This window comes from Lotus japonicus, chromosome 4 (genome assembly GCF_012489685.1).
Source record: "Lotus japonicus ecotype B-129 chromosome 4, LjGifu_v1.2".
Taxonomy (NCBI): domain Eukaryota; kingdom Viridiplantae; phylum Streptophyta; class Magnoliopsida; order Fabales; family Fabaceae; genus Lotus; species Lotus japonicus.
Window position 1 is genome coordinate 31,926,271 of NC_080044.1, and position 18,187 is coordinate 31,944,457.

The 18,187-nt window shown below is 40.5% G+C and overlaps 1 protein-coding gene across 1 annotated transcript; it reads right to left on the reverse strand.

The window, feature by feature from the left end:
• Nucleotides 1–8,913: 8,913 nt before the first annotated feature.
• Nucleotides 8,914–11,179, reverse strand: LOC130712625 (uncharacterized). The gene is made up of 4 exons (XM_057562448.1): nucleotides 11,171–11,179; nucleotides 9,950–10,340; nucleotides 9,251–9,754; nucleotides 8,914–9,116 (listed from the first exon to the last, which is right to left on the reverse strand). Exons 1-4 carry the CDS (start codon nucleotides 11,177–11,179, stop codon nucleotides 8,914–8,916), a joined length of 1,107 nt encoding a protein of 368 aa, XP_057418431.1.
• Nucleotides 11,180–18,187: the final 7,008 nt, after the last annotated feature.

Here is an 18,187-nt window from a genome sequence, read left to right on the forward strand (position 1 = left end):
TACAGACACTCATGGACACCACAATTCATAGTTCACTTCCTAATCTACCCAGTGTATTTCTACTTAGTATCTCAACCTAAGTATGAGAGCCCCTCTCACTTTCTCTCAGTCACTGCCATAGTGATTGGTATCTTACAATTAACAATCAGAGTTTGAAGAATCAAACAACACAGATCACTACTTTTCTTTATAGAATCAGGGAGCAAAGTATGATCACAAGTAACAAGGACAAAGAACAATGAACAATCCTAAAACACTTGATCTCTCTATTAGCTTCAGTAGTCTTCAAGCTTTAGGTCTTCATCCTTTTATACACTTCAGCAGCGGCAGCATGGGCTCTAGGGTTAGCGTGGGCTGAAGTAACAGATTGCAGCAACAACAATTCAAAACACAATCATGATAGATCTTGTTACGTATTGCACAAGTAAAGATAGAAACCAATCTTTTATCAAAGATTGTTTCAACAAATAACAACCCACAATTAAAACCTTTATGGTACAGCTACTTGATCCTCAAGTAACTACAAAAACATATCTTCATAAAATCTTCAAGGACCCACAATCACGTTTCAAGCAGAGGACGGATGTCCTAGCAACACAGAATCAGATGCCACAGCATCGGCTTCGACATCCGATTGTTTTTGACAAAATGCAAGACAACAAAGTAACAACAATCTCCCCCTTTGTAAAATTTTGTCTAAAACAACTTGAGAACCAGAGAGGATAAACAAGAGAACCAACACTCCCCCTCTGTAGCATAACTCCCCTTCAAATGATGCATTCATACCAACAAGAAGTAAGCTGAACTTCATAAACATAGTTGGAACAAAGACCATAGCAGCAGAACATACTGAATATCCAACAAGTATCAAGAAGTATACAGTAGCGAAACAACCAGCCAAATACGTGCCTTTGTCTTGAGCTTGTCTTAAAATTATTACAGACCAAAGCAACCAATAAACAAAACATAGTCTTCACGGCAACACAAAGCTACTCCCCCTTTTTAACACAAATTTGGCAAAAGGTGCACAACGACAGCCAAAACAAAAGAAAGAGGTGCAAAAATACAAACTACGCGCAGCTAATCTTCAGAACTGGATTCCTCTTCAGTCTCTGCTGCACTTTCTTTAGATCCTCACTCTTCTTCAGTGCTTGCTTCCTGAGTGGCAGTAGCAGCACCACTTGGCTCACCCGCTTGACCTTCTTCCTCTTGAAGCTTGAGGAGCAGATACCTTCAGCTTCCTAGCAGTGCTGATCTTGATAGTCTCCTGCAAAGCCTTAGAAACATCCTGCAATTAAGCAATAATGGCCTTAGTGCCAGAGTTACTCACAGGGGCAGGGGTAGAAGTCCTGCTAGATGACACAACAACGTCTGGGACATGTGTAACATGCCACCAACCAGGTAAAGACCTCACAGGCGACGCGAAACCCTAGAGAGTCGAAATAGGTGAATATGAGCTAATAGTATAACTATACTATATGATATACGTATAATATATATATATATATATATATATATATATATAAATATATATATGTGTGTGTATGCGTGTATGTGTGATATTTTATTGTAGTACTTGTTTGCACGTAAATTGAGACATCGGTCATTCGACTTTAAATCGACCCGGCAATAGAAGTACCAAAGACATGGTCGTAATAACCCCAAAAAGAGTGATACCTTAACCACTCAAAAGAGATGACAATGAACCTTGAGAAGAGAAATACACTCTAATTCAGCACTAGCAGACCAAAACCAGTATAATGTTGCATCAGCTTTGTCCCGACATGGAAAATAATAAAATAATTGGCCAATCGGAGCCTTAGGTTTTGTGTGCAAATGACCTAGGCATGAAATCAGCCATTACACTTTGCCAACCTCACTTCTGATTGCTTCTGAACCTTCCCAAGCTTCCCCTACGAAACCCCAAGCCCTAGGATAATCCCCATGCATGAAAAACCATTGGTGGTGCAACTTTGATTATGTTTAAGCTTGGATTAGTGAGATAATCAACCTACAACCTATATAAAGGGTACCACTTGACTCTGCATCTTACTAGCATCACATTGAGTGCCTTAGAACCCAGAGAGAGTGAAGAGAGAGCCTGAGAGAAGGGAGAGACCGAGAGGAAGTTCTTGAACTTCATCTCTTCGAATCTCTCAAACCAGAGAGAATTAGGTCCCCATTCTTGTTCCATTGAGTTACTGGAGAGGAGAGGAAGAGAATCAAGTCATTTTGGCGAAGCTTTGGTCGAGAAACCAGAACTTCACCATCTCCGGCGAAGCTCCGGCGAGTCCCCGACCTGTAACTCGCAATTTCTCTCATCTCAGAGCACTTCAACAGCACCCACAACCACCATTCAACTCCCCAAAGCATGTAGATCAAGAACCTATGCCCGCCGGCGAGTCAGTTCTGCAACTTGCTCGTTTTAGCTCGTTTTCACTCCAAATTGATCCCTTAAGCATGCTAGGACATAATTAGGAAGCTTTAGACTAGTTTTAGGACCTGAATCGTTGTGAATTGATGGAACCAATTAATGAACTTCGAAGCTCAAAATGAGCTATCGAGTTGATCAAATGGCCACAAATTGATGTGCCAAATTGATCATTCTGCACTACTGGAAGGTCGTAGGAGCTTTTAGGATAGTTAATTGTAGCAATTAAGCCCTGAGATGGAAAGCCCCAATTTCACCTCGCGGGCAGCTTTTGAAATCGTTAATTGGTACTGTTAGAGTGCCCAGAAGCTAAAATTGATGGTTTAATTGAACTCAGGAGGTAGAAAACTATAGGAATGGACCCTTAGATGTTAGTTTTAGGCCCAGTTTATAGATTTCTTGATTTGCAAGTAGACTTTGAATTAAGTGCTTAAAATAAGTGATTCTGAACCTGATTATAAGCTGAGAATGGAAACTTGTGACTAACAGAACCTGAGACCATTGGAATAATAGGTAGGACTTAGAAGTTGTAGCTTAATAATAGATTTAGTTTTCATAATGTGACTTGGACAATTAAAATAATTAAAATGATAATGTTTTGAATTAAAATTAGTGGACAAATGGCTTAATAATATTAAGGACAGATTAGTGAACCTAAAAATACAAGGTAATATCTTCAATTGGTCAAGGCCAAGATTAGGTTAGAATGACATTAGTTTAATAGTTTAGTGATTTAGGGAATAATAATAATAATAATAGTAACAACAATAATGATAATAATGGTAATAATAATAAATAATTTGATAATTTGATTACCCCAATCATAACCCTAGCATAATCAATGATGCAGAGGGAACAATCTCAGACCTACAAGATCCTTAGTTGGTAAAGGTTAAAGGTAAGGGGAGTTATACAAGACCTTGTCTTGGTACACAACTCATAATTTAATCGTTATTACGATAGAAAGCATATTATTATTTGCTTAGGTGTTAATGGATGCATGATTGAATGTTGTGTTTGAAGAATGAAAGTTGGATGAAGTGTTGTGCTGAATTGCTATGATTGTGATTCATGCTTGAAGTGATGCACATTAGAAAGGGATGACATTACGCTATGGGATATAGTGGTAGTTAGGATTAATGAGCCTAAATGGCATGGTATCAGGATTGTCTCTGATACATTGAAGCATCTGAAGTAGTGGGAAGAGGGAAAGGATAATCCCTGATTTAATGAGTTATTGGTACTTGCGTTTAAAAATTGACCTACCTATAACTCCTTAGGGTTACCCATAGGATAGATAGAGTAAATAAATAAATAATAATAATGGGATAGGCAAGTGAGCCCTTTTCTCTAAGCAATTAAAAGTACATAACCGTTAAATGGCAGATTAGAGTTCCCGCTTGTATTCCATAAACTACCTGATCTTATTAAAGATCCCACCTCTATAATAATTATGGTGTACTTACTGAAAAGTAAGGCAGCAGATGCTTGTTTCTAATTTATTAGAAACTTACTGGAAGTATAAGGGGGAGACGATTGATACTTGAAAACACACTTAAGGAGCAATAAGGTGTAGGAAAGTACTGTCACTACCACTGAGAGAGTGGGAATACAGAGACGCTAAAGGTGGTCATGTTCAGAGATGAATTGACCCGAGATTTACGCGATGGCCCCACCTCTCTATCAGCTACCGGCAGGGTCCGGAAAGGCCGGCCTGATGTGATGTAATAGGGACCGCATAGTCGTGTACTTCTGTCTGTGAGCTACTGAGCGATCATTGTCCAGTAAAGAGTGGACTGTAAGGAGTGTCCATGTTCCCGAGACGACTTTCCGAAGACAACGAAGCGATAGCTTCGGGCCCTTAAATCATACTCATCACATGATAAATAAAATAAATAAAAAGGTTGGGGATGAACTCACCATTTCCTACGAAGTATTGAGAGAATTCAATTCGAAGGATGGAGATATAAGGTGGACTTAACCATATTGCATTATTACTTGTGTTTGCTAACATGTGTGTAATTAATGGTATGTTGGCTTGAGTTTTAACGCTTATCTTATCTGATGTATATTATTGTGCAAAGTTGCGTATGACTCACCCTTGCACTTATTTTTATAAAAGCAGATAACAAGTGGACAATGAGCTTCCCTCCAGTCCTCGCTGAAAGACCCCGAATTAAATAATTAGATTATTTATTTACTTTCTTCGTGTTGATTAATTCAGTAATTATATTTATTGTTTTATGTTATTTTCATGACTCGAATCCTATTACGAGTCACGAAAACTATTTATATAATAATTAAGTTCAAATTATGTTTAAGGTTGAAACTGTAGTCAGCTTAAATAATAACAAAAGCCATATTCGCACCCGACTACGGTCGAGAGTGTCCGAAAAAGGCTATATCCGCTCCTAGAGCACTGTTTAAGAGAATTTTAGAATTGAAGGGAGAATAAGAATCTCTAGGTATTTTTCCCATGACCAGTGTTTCGATACGAAACCCTGGACTGTACGCTTGTTAGGTTTTGCTTCCCGGAAGTTCGTCGAAGCTAGACTTTAACTTCTCGGGGACTTTAATTAAGACCCTGAATGAAGAGTTCTTCTCTTCGGAGCTTTTAACGAATTTTCCATCCGCGTTGTCACAATTCTTTCAGCAATTGAGACATTTCTTCAGAAGGAAGTTTTTCCATCCGACGTCGACTGCAAAAAGTAGTTTTTCGGCATAAATCGACTCACACCGTCTTTGAGACGTTTTCCTCAATTAAAAGAACCTTGATTTGAGTTTCGACATTCTGTCGCCGAATACTCAATTTTTATCAGCAGATGAAAGTACCAAAACGACCGGAACCGCGAAATATCGATTTTATGGATTTTCCCCTCTCCTATAAAAAGGGAAAAAATGAGAAAATATCTCATTTTCTCCCAAAGTGGCCGAAGCTTAGAGAGAGAGAGAGAGAAAGAGAGAGAGAGAGAGAGAGAGAGAGAGAGAGAGAGAGAGTGGAGCAGAGCTTTTTCAATTCTTGCCCGATCGTCCTGATTTCGGAAGCTACGCGTAGGCACAGAGGTAAGGATGCTTAATCTTACTTCTATTTCTGCTTTCTGTCGGCTTATTCTATCTATTTATGTGCTCAAAGTTTTGAGCTTTTTGTAAAAATGTCTGATTACCTCGATTTTTCTTTTCAACTATCTTCTACTGCAACCCAACATGCTATAATCACTGTCGGATCGTTCGGATTTTCACCGAGTCGCCGTAGATCTGAAAAACTGACTAAAAACCCATTTTCTCCACATGTGCTTACTTTATTATCAAAAAGTCGCAACCAAGCTTAGTACCCTTGAGATTAAGTGCTATAAACGTCGTTGTAAACAACCCCATCAATTTTGTTTTTCAGAATTTCAATTTTGAGTTTTTGGTCATTAATTCTTGACCAAAATACCCCTAAGTCGTATTTTCAGTCATTAAATATTTCTGAGAGTTTCCCTGGCCTAGATATCACCTACGAATACCTAGGAATTAAATTAGATCGAAGAAAAAGTTCGGAAGCCCTATTTTCTAAAGTGGCCGAAACTTTTTGGAGCTGTACCGTGTCCAAAAATAATTTTTGGGTTAGTATGGACAGAGCCATAGCATAGTCCTTTCTGTTGTCGAAATTTTGGTTGTGGTTTCGTGTCATTCCGAGTTCTGTAGATCAAGTTATGCGCGTTTTAGCGAAAACATGTCTTATTGTCCATTCGTGCCTAAATGTCAAACTCTAGAGCTTCGAAAGCTTCTTTTCGGGTTTTGATAGTGTTGTTAGTTGTATTGTCTCTTAGCGACTAAGCAATGATACTTTGCTTAAGGTTTGGAACGAGTTGAGCTGAGGAAAGAGACTTTGGAGCAATTGGTGAGGTTTCACAACTGAGGAGGACACCCGGGGAACTTGCTAAGTTCGGGAGCTTTATTTTGGATTGGACTGGGATGTTGAGCTTGGATGGAGAAATTGGCTAAGGTAAGGGTAACTCAGTTTTAGAGTGTCTTTGAGTCTTGCCTGCTTTTATCGCACTGCTTGCGTTTGAGATGAAGTTGTTTAAACTTGATTGGCAATTGATTGAAATGTTGGTATGCTTGCAATGTTGTATGCTTGCTTATGTTGACTGTTTTTGAGGCTTGTGCCAAATGTTTTCTGAAGGCTTCGGCCGAGTGAACTTATTGAGACGTGTGTCTCCGTTTTCTGAGAGGCTTCGGCCGTTTACTGGTTTCTGTCATTACTGCTTTCTAGTGGATAAGACATGGTTATTGTTGATACCTTGATTGTTGTTATGTTGAAATAGTGAGCTGAGTTAGTATGCATTTTGATGAGACGTATGTTTGTTGATAATATGAATAACATGTGATTTTGTTGATTTGATTATTGAATTTGAGATTGTTGTTTGAGTGACCACTGAGTTGGATGAGATGTTTTGGTTTGCTTGAAGTGGCGATGAGGTGGGTTTGTCCCACGGGATTGTCCCGTCTTTCGAGGCGTTGTAAAGTGACATTTAGGGGAGTCCGTTCTCCGTCTGTCCCGTCTTTCATGGGCGTTATTAAGTGGCAGTGGAGTGGATATTTTCACATGACTGTCCCGTCTTTCATGGGTGTTATTAAGTGGCATTTAGGGGAGTCCGTTCTCCGTCTGTCCCGTCTTTCATGGGCGCTATTTGGTGATAGTTCAGGGGAGTCCGTTCCTCGCTCTGTCCCGTCTTGCGAGACATTATTGATCGATCCATTTTGGTTGCAGCATATAGTTGCATTATAGGGCAATAATATTTGCTTCTGATGTTTTGGTTGATAACTGATTTGATGTTATATTGTTAAGGTTGTTGATATCTGATTTGATGTGATTTTGTTTATATTTGATTTGATGATATGTTGTGATATCGTTTATATCTGATTTGAGGTTATTGTCATATGATTTGATTCTATATTGTTGAAGTTGTTTATATCTGGTCTAATTCTATGTTGCTGCTCCTATTGATATCTATCTTGGATTATATTGTTAGTTTATCTATTTGTGGTATATATGTTGTTAAGTTGATGTCTGAATAAATGTTACATTGTTAAGTTGTTGATATCTGAGTTAATATATATGTTGTTAAGTTGCTGATATCTGAGTAGAAATATTGTTGAGGTTGTTGATAGTTGATTTAAATCTATATAGTTGAATATATGTCGTCATCTATCTTGAATTAGGTTGTTAGCTTATGTGCCACGTTATGCACTTATATCTGAATAGCATGCTTTTCTCTTTCATACGTGGTAATGGCATGGAGTTAACCCTTTCTATTTGCTACTTGTTGTTTGGGCGCTTAACGCTATTAGGCGATGGAGAACCCTCGATGAAGCTTGACCTTTGTACGAGTTGGAGCTTAAGACTTGAAGATTAGTGGAAGACATGAAGAGTAGAGTCGAGTTTAAGGCTAGAGCCTTGGGTTAGAGAGCTTACCGTTATTGGTTTAAGCTTGCCTAATAATTTTTAGGAATTTGCATTTGAGTTTTGGGTAGGTTCTGATGTATCTCTTTCCTGCGGTTCCCCGGTGAGGAGAACGTAGGGAGTAGGTCGGATTATGGTGTCGTGGCATAACAAATTCTTTGTTGGATCTGATTTTATTCGTTAGATTTGTAGTTCTGTCCTTTCGTTCATGCATTCGGGAACTTGCCTTGTTCAAGGCGTGATGTAGATTCGATTTACTGTTGGGAGTAGGCATTACATGTTTTGAAAACATTTTAAAAGAAAAAAATATATTCGATTTATAAATCCTTTTGGAAAACATTGCATATTTATTTTATCAGGTTACTAGGGTGACCCCCAAATTCGGGGCGTTACACTCGCGATCCACGCTGATTTCCCGTCCCGTGCTGGCTGGCATGTTGACCCAGTCACAGGATACTACTTTTATCAGGGACTCACAATTTTGTGGTGCAGGGATCCAAGAGCAGGGCATATCGGTTTTCCCGTGACGCTCCCTATGGTGTTCTCATTCTTCCTGCCGACCCATGCTCAGCATGTTGGTCCACAGAGTCCAAGCAGTCCACAGGTGCCGCCCCCACAGGAAGGCGAGCCTATGGAGACCGGAGAGCCTGTCCCAGCCGTACCAGTCACCGTTGTGAGTCCACAGGGATCTCCTGATCAGAGAGTTCCTCAGACCTACGAGTCTATGGGATCTCCTCCGCCCTGGAGGAACTTGTCTTGCTTTTGGGTCACGACCCGCAAGCGGGTGAGATCCCCTAGATTCTCCCGAGATGCCAGAGTTTACCGTCGCAAATTCCAGAGAGGCAAGGTGTCCGGAGACAGAGAGTCAGAGCAGGGTCCTATGTCAGAGCCAGTGTCAGTGCCTGCAGCCGGTGGGGGAGTCAATGAAGAGGATCCGGAGGAGGAAGATCCGAGGGGATGAAGCCGTATGGTCCGAGTTTCTGATGATGATGCTTTATGTTTCTACTTCTCTATTTTGATTATCTGTACCAGACTATGTGCTTGAGGGCTCTATGTCCTCCTTATGTGTTGTCTGTTTGTCTGTAGACTTATGCAGTGGATCCGTCTGCCAACTATGCATGTTATGTATGTTTCGTGTGGTTTGCATCATTATTCTTCGCATTCTTAGGTTAAGAGGTCGATTACCTGGGGATGAAAAGGGAATGCTCGAGTACACTTTACTCTTGCGATCCCGATCTAACAAGACAACCGTAAGTAGAAAAAAAAAAAGTTCACTATTTTACGTCGCGTGCTCACTCCTAAGTGATAGAGTAGGGCGAACTCGTCACTTATGGAAGGGGGCGTGACAACATGCAGCTCCATGAACAAACGATGATCCAGGGTAATTGGAACACCCTTGGGCATAACAACCTCATCAGCCCTGATGATCTGAGGATGCTGCTGGAGGATGATCTCTGTAAGAAGAGATCGAAATGAGACCGACAACTTCACAGCACAAGTGCCAGCATGCTTCAATGTCTGCCCAAACATAAAAGATCCAATGTCAAAATCAATTGAAGTGCCAATTCTGTAGATCAATCTGGCAAGAGTAGCAGAAAATCCAGAAGTATGTTGGGTAGGAACCCAATTCACAACCCCAATCCTGTTAAGGAATGCATACTTCACACTCTGATTTCCAGTGGACAACAACTTCTTGATGGACCACTTCTTGACTTGGCCAGTAGTAATCTCCTTGGAAACCACATCCAAGGACAATTCCTCATCAACAAAATCAACATCACTTCTACCAAGTGCTTTGTTGATCACAGCAGGAGAGAACTCAACACACTTAGCCCTCACATACACTTTTCTGAACTCAACACTTTCAGAAAGTCCTACTTCCACAGACAGATTCACCAGAAATTCCTTCACCAGTCTTTCGTAACACCTTCACACCTTGAGAATAGTCTTCATCAGTCTAGCCTTCTCAATAAGTGCAACCACTTCCTTGCACTCAAGCACATCAGAGCCAACTTTCCTTTCTTTGGCAATTCTGCGTTGACACACATACTTCCACTTCTGGACATTACCTTCATCATGGAAAGACACATTGTCAATAGGAACAGCAGGGACATTCTGAGGAATGCATTTCCCTGCATACTTCTTCTTCTCAGAAGGCAAGATGTCCTCGACATCTTCCTCAACATCTGACCCAGATTCCTCAGCAGCAACTGGAACCTTCTTCTTCTTGGCACTCTTGGCTTTAACCTCCTTTTGCTTACTTTTTCCTTTCACATCTCTTTGCTTAGACTTGGAAGTCGCTGGAGTGGTCTTGGACTTCTTCTTTGGTACATGAGATTCTTCAACATCAGGAACCCTTCTTTTTCTCTTGATCCTGGCAGCAACACTATCAGGAAGAGAAGCAGTCAATGGAACATCATCAGAATCATCATCAGAGATATTCTGAACAGAGGCAGGGGCCTGACATGATTCCTTGTACTGAGATTCATTAGTGGATACATGCACTGGATCTTCCTCTTTGGAAGGAGAAGAGGAACCATGAGATTTAGTGGGTAAATCTTAATCTTCATGAGCAGTGGACCTTTCCAGAAATTTATTGATCAAGAACATCTTCAGGTTCAGAAGTCCTAGCATCAGGCACATCATCTTGATTGGGACCAATCAGGGAGTTATCAGCAGAAGCTTCTGATGACCCGAATTTATATGATGTTTTTAGGGTTTTTCCTTGCTAGTTTTGAGTCTTTTTCTTGAGTCTCATGTAATGTTTCATGCATTCTCATGCATTTTTATCTTTCTTTGTGTTTTTGCTTCACTTAGGTAATTTCAGATTTTATTAGGGACTTTAGTTGCATTTTAGGTTAGTTTAAGAGGTTATTGAAAGTTCCACTTGTTTTGAGGGCCTTTGTGCAAAACTGACCTTTAAGTTTCAAGATATTTTCCAAGCTTGTTCATCAAGGTTTCAGGTTGAATTAGCTGAAAAGGGAAGGTCTAGAGGCTTGGAGAATTGAATGGAGGCTTAAAGAGGAGTAAAGAGGAGTTAAAATGAAGATCAAGGGACTTTCCAACGTGTTTAGAGCGCCTAGGCGTGCTCCATTGGGGCCTAGGCACCTATTGCCCTGTTCCAGGATTTTGGAATTGGCGCCTAGGCATGCTCAATTGGCGCCTATCCAGAGGCCATTTTTTCACCTTGAATTGGCGCTCAGGCATGCTTTATTGGCGCTTGAGCGCCCGGAACAACCCAAACTCATGATTTTTGCCTATATATATGATTCTAGTCATTTCTTTTGTACCCATTCCATTTTTACATAAGTTTAGAAGGAGAGGAACATCTAGGAGAGTGAGAGAAGGCTTCCAAGCTTGTAATTCAGGTTCTTAGCCAAGCATGGCTTAATCTCTCTTCTTATGCTTTGATTTTCATGTAAGACTTTTCATATTTGAGTTATAATCTTAAGTTCTTTCCCACATGATCTTCTTCTTTCCTTGAATCCCATTTTTTGAATATCAATCTAAGCTTGTATCCATGCTTGCTTCATGCTTTTCTATAATCAGAACGGAAGTTTGTTATAGATTAGGGAACCGATTTGGGATTACCCCTTCTATGCTTGCTACTAGGAATAGAGGAAGGGTTGGGGTTTGTTGGCCTGAATTGCATGCTTAGTGCCTTTAGAAAATGTTTGGGTTGTCAAGGAATTGAGCCTATCTTTTGACTTGAGAGGATTATCTATGTGAGGCATCGATAGATGGTCAATTAGGCTAGAACAAGAAGGAGAGATCCATGAGTTCATGTGCTTAGAATGATGTGCTTAAATTGGCTAGTTGAGGAAGGATCCAAAGCATGTTCTTTTTTGAGTTTATGTTTATTTTCCCTTTTTACTACTTCGACGTTTCATCATCTCAATAAAACAAACCTTCATACTAAAGGCTTGAACCGAATTCATTCATTCACAATCCATGTGGTTCGACGATTAAAAGCGGGTGGATTCGTACACTTGCGGATTTTAACAACAGCTTATGTAACACCCCGATTTCGGTGGCGTCACTTTAGTAACTCAAGAATAAAATAAAGCGGAAAAGCAGGTATTTTTTTTTGTTTTGTTTAAATAAAAAAAGACTTGTCGATATAAAGACTCATCCCAATCGCGATTAACAGCGATTAATATACAATACAAGCACACCCTTGCTGTAACTAAAAACATCGTCACGAGTGTCCTCAAGTGACGGAAAGTAACATCAAGTAACTAAAAGTATTGCCCAACGGCAAACAAGTGCGACTCATAAATAGAGTCATAAGTTTTATAAATACAGTCCTCCGAAGAGTAAGTCAGCCCAAAACGGCTTCAAAAAAAAGACTTCTTACGTCCGACTACTCCATGCGATTCCCATCTACGGAGAACCACACCGAAAGCAACCTGTCGGAAACTACCCTGTCCCAAAAGTACAAATGACGAATCAGAGCTATGACACTAACACCCAACCTTAGTAGTGTAAGACCCAAGTTTTTGAGTTTAGAGTAAGTGAATAAAATCCTATTTACGATTAGGCTTGACGGATCGTGAAGGAAAACCTGAACAAGAGTTTATCGGAAGGAATAAATTTATGAGGGAGAAAGTTCAGGAAAAGACTAAGGATTGTATCAAAATCGATAAAAGGTATAGCAGGATCGATTCGCTTAAACCTAGGACAAGAACCTTAGGAAATAAGACTATGTTCCACCCTTGGAACACTGTAGGAATTTCTTCCAAAAATCTTCAGAGAAATGTTAGAACTTCTCTTTTTCCATATATCACAATCGTTTCGAGGCGAAACTCTAGAATCTACGAACGTCCGATTCCAATCATCGGAAGTTTGCCGAAACTAAAACCCTGGTATTTCAAAACCCTAGAATCAACCGAAGATGAAGACTTTTTTTATTCGGAGCTTCAAATGAAGATTCTACACGCGTACACCCATTTCTTTTGATGATTTCAATCTTTCATCAGAAGGAAGTTTTCTATTCTGACATTCGATGCAAAAAGTAACTTATCGGGTAAAATAGTTTTTACACCGACTTTGCATTAGTCACCTAAAATACAAGGAAACCTCTGTTGAGTTTTGGTATTATGTCGCCAAAACCTATCTTAGAATTCATGGAGAATGAAGCCGGAAATATCGGAATCGCGAAACTTTCATTTTCCCGCGTTTTGCCAACCTCTATATATAGCATTAAAAACAAGCCTCGAAAACCAAAAATCATACCGATATTTCTTTGAAGAATTAGAAGATTCAGGGGGGAGAATATCGTGTCTAGAATACCTTGGAATCAGTAGGAAGAATCGGAAATCACTCTCATATTTTTATCTTAACACTATGAGCTAAATCCTCCGATATCTAAACAAATCTGTACCGATTTACAAAATATCTTCTCAAAATATCTATTCATACTTATCCAATCTTGATAAATATCTATTCATACTTATCCAATCTTGATAAATATCTATTCATACTTATCCGATCCCTGCTAAATATCTTCCATTTCATTCCCTATATATATATGTTGAAGCTTGAGACAAAACCTCACAAACACACACACACAACCCGCGGCCAAGAGGAGAGGAGGAGAAGAAGATTTTCTTGATTTCTTGCTTGATCGTTGATCCGACAGTTGCTACTTCAAGGTGTCGAGGTATAGTCGCTAATTCTTACCTCTGATCGCTTTTTCTATAGCTTTTCTCTATACTTTTCTGAGCTCAAAGTTTTGAGGTTTTTGGAAAATTGTCCAAATAGCTTGATTTCTATGTCTAAACATCTTCCCTACGTGCCCAAGAGCACTTCTGCCGGATTAGTTTTTCCGTTATGTCGCCGAAATTCCGCCGGAATCAATTTTAGCATCAAATACCCATTTTTAAGCAAAGTCGCAACCTTTGGGCTGAAAACTATCGCCTTAGCTTAGTGCTAGTAGGATTAGTTGTCTTAAACGTCGTTGGTGACGTCCCCATCCAATTTGCATTTTGAGATTTCAGTTTTGAAATTCTGAGCTAAAAATATTGACCAAAATACCCCTGCGACAGTTTTCGATCTGATAATTTTTCCGAGTTTAGAATACCCTTAGTTACGACTAATAATAACCTAGGAACCAAGTTTGATCGAAGAAAAATCGAACCACCTAATTACCTAAAGTGGCCGAGCCCTTTAAGGGGGGAGGAGGAAAATTTCCTTTTCCGAAAACTTGTCCTTTCGCGCTAGATTATCGTACCTCGGAGTATGTATTACTTCGGGTAACCTTAGTGAGCATTGATAGCTTAGTTTCCGATAGATTTTGATAGTATTTCTGTGGTTTTGCTTTAAAGGTGATTTTGAGGAATTTCCCGAAGAACAAGGAACTTTGTGGATTCGAGGGGGGAGATTGTGAAGGAAAGATTGAGGAGCTGATTGTGAAGGAGCGTTTGAAGAGAACCCTGGAAATTGGCTAAGGTGAGGGCTACTCTCTGAATTACTAGATAATGTTTTAGGTGTCGACGAATTCGACTTGATTTATGTGTTATGCACTTAATTGCTGAATGTCTGAAATGATTTATGAGGCTTCGGCCGAGCTTGTTGATTTCATGATGTCTTGATATTGTGTGCTAAATGATTCATATGTTATGTGCAAAATGGTTAATCTAGGATGTGTCGGAATATGTTGTTTATGCTTATTGGATTGCGTTTATTTAACTATGTTATTTCACATATATCTGTGGTACTGAGGAGTGAGAATAACGGGCAAGTCATGCCGATTTTATTTTGAGAGTTTGAGAAAGTTTGACGGGACGAATGGAGTTCGGGCCTTGTTATGGTTATGATGGATCGAGACATTCTCGGGGAGTTAATTGGGATTTTGGTGGATGTTGAAGACTCATAAGATTTGCGATAAGACTAAAAGGATATTATTTTATAAGGAAAATTCATAAGACATTAAACAACCTCTAAACCTTTAAATAACGATAAAAATCTCGAATGCAAGTTGAGGATTGAATCTTAGTTGTGGAAAGCGAGAAGTGTCGTCGGATCCAAGGGTTGAGAAAGATTGTGAGTTCTGAGTATGTTGATACTCATTCGCTCTGGGAGCAGTTTGTTTAGCCATCCAAGGGATGTGCCGAGAAGCTTCACTGAGGCGTGAGACCTTGTGAATGCGTGATACTCCACTAAGGCGTGAGACCTTGTGGAAAGCATGGATCTTCACTGAGGCGTGAGACCTCGTGAACAGCATGAAGCTTCACTGAGGCGTGAGACCTTGTGAATGCGGGATACTCCACTGAGGCGTGAGACCTTGTGGAAAGCATGGATCTTCACTGAGGCGTGAGACCTCGTGAATAGCATGGAATTTCACTGAAGCGTGAGACTTCGTGCAAGTGTGTAAATTCACTGGGCGTGAGACCCCGTGAAAGCATAAAACTTCACTGAAGCGTGAGACTTTGTGAATGTGTGAGACTCCACTGAAGCGTGAGACTTCGTGTGAGCATTGATAAACTCGAAGAGTTATCGTGAGTGGTTGCACTCATTTTATGATTATTGTATTTTGTCGCAGAATCGACTTTTACCTTAGGGTATTCTTTATAGAGACATTAAGTTAGCTAGAACACGTGGCGACGTGTCGAGTGAGGTCGGAGACGTTGTTTGGCTAATCACATTGCATTCATGCATACATAGGAGGTTAATACACGGCGTGATACCGGACCTCGGTGAATTCCAAAATGTCGTCGGTTTCCAAAATGGTCATAAGACCGGAGTCATAAACCGAGGCGTTTGTAGACGACTCTTGTAGCAGACCGAAATGGCAGACCTACGGGTTACGGCTGATCTGGCTACCTTTGTGTGGTGTAAGGGGCACGCGGGCGGAAATGGTCCCACCGTTGCTGGTGCTAGGATTGATCCGTTGATGTCCATCCGTTTCCGGAATGCATTTGGTTAACTGGGTTAACCGTCATTTGCATTTCATGCAACATGCATACTGACTTAGTTGTTGAGTGTGATTGATAATTGTTAATCCTATTTGATGCATGCTATCTGTTATTACTGCGTTTATATTCATTGTGAAATATACAACCCTAGGATGTTATCCCTAGCTATAAGCCTAAGTGGCTATTCTCTTATCTATATCTATTGGTGGTATTATTTACATAATTCTTTGGAGTTGACCCTCGCGTCTTCTGTGTGTGCTTTGGCGGACTACGCCCTTTGTCAGATGTCTTTGGCGGGCTGGTTCACGATGGTTCACCCTTCGGGGGGAACTAGGGTTGAGATGCTGGAACAGGAGCGCATCGTGGTTGCGAGAGGAGGACGGATGGTGTACATAGACTAGGTCGTTCTGGATTCAGATTCGGACGACGATCACGCTAGCATGTAGGATTGAGTGTTAGTGTGAGCTCCTCGAGATGGGATTAGTGTAGGAGTAGAGTCTTAGCTCTGAACATCATTTGTTTCTTTGGGGACAGGGTAGTTTCCCACCTATAGCTTTTTGTGTGGTTTCTCTACGGGAATCACAGAGAGTTGGTTGGACTAGGAGGTCTTGTTTTGGGCCGTTTTGGGCTGACTTATTCTTATTTTGAGGGACAGTGTTGCAGACACTTGACCTTTCTTTTGGATTGTACCTTTTGCCTACGGGCGTTACACTTCTCTCACTTTCCGTCACTGGAGGTTTTACTCGTGACGTGGTTAGCTACTTACAGCGGGGGGCTGTATTTATAATATATATTAGTTCTGTTATCTTTCGTTGGGAGTTTATTTCTTTCAGTCTTTGGTTCTATTATCGAAAAAAAAAAAATTCACGTTTTTCCGCTTTAATTTCTTTTTGGTTACTAAAGTGACGCCACCGAAATCGGGGTGTTACAAGTAGGCTCTAAACACCCATACCCTATACTTCCATCATCGACCCTTCCTCGATCAGGTATGGAGTCCGGGTCCTCGTCGAAAGCTTCAGTAATAGTCATTTCGCTCCGGGTCTTTCCCGCACAACGAATCATCACGAACCGGCTGACGGACGCCTGGCAGCAGGCCGACCGCCCAAACACAAACATACAAACAAAGCCAAGGCGCTAGGGTCAACTCACGAAATAAAATAGATAATACAAACAGCATGTGATAAAGGGGGTATATATATATGTTGTATATATACATATAAGTCATGTATTGCCTACCCTAAGGTATATGCATAGCATGTTATCGAATCTCTTACACAATTCAATCATCAAAACACAAAACGATGTTTATCAACATCAAATCATCAGATCTCAACTACTATAGTTAGAGTGCATGAAATGTCATGCAACGTCAATCATAATAAGATGCATTGTGTCAATGCAGAATATGCTGACACAAATTCGAATAACGTCACTCTGCTTGGCGATGGAACAAATCAACAACGTCACTCTGCTTGGCGACGGGACAAACCAACGACGTCACTCTGCTTGGCGACGGGACAAACCAACGGTATTGCCACTTATAGGCTGGGCACCTCGAGACGGTCGTAACACTGGCCTCGTGTTTAACCATTTCTGCTCGGGCGTCGCTTATCACCTTTGGCTATAGTCAAGACGGTACAAACTCTACATGGTTCGACCATTTCTGCTTGCTATGCCGGACATCAACAGGCACGATACAACTCTACATGGATGATCGTTACCTCCTGTTGTGCCAGGTATAGTCAGGACCGATTCAACTCTGCATGGCTGATCGTTACTTCCTGCTATACCGAAGTACTCCACTTGGCACTTCATCGCGTATATGCATGTGTGCAATATGATTATTAAAACCACGACTCGTCCTCACAGGTAAAAATTGGTTCATTGACCAAAGGCTTCTACAACGAGAAACCTAGGCTATAGTCAAGTCGGTTATGACCCCACGGGTTTAACCATCCTGCTTGCTACGCCAGACATCAACAGGCACGATACAACTCTACGCGGCTGACCGTCACTTCCTGTTGTGCCAAGTGTACTCTACTAGGTACCTTACTACCGCCCAGACCCTTGGCTAAAGCCCGTCTTCAAATTCTTTTCCATAAAATAAGTTCCCTTAAAAATAGTTCTCTTAATAGATAAAATGTTCCATCGTAAGTTAGTCCATTATGTCGTTAATTCCAAAGTTCAGTTTTCATTTTCAACACCTTTCAAAATAAAGTTCCCAAAGCTAGGATCACCGACCCATTCCCGTTTTCCAAACTCACTTTCATTCCTAAGTCTTCTCCGTTGAATCATCGTCATTAATTAAAAGCATTATATTCTTAATAAATATATTATGGATTTATTTACATAAAACAGGTTATGATTATTTTCAGTCCAAAACTCTATAAG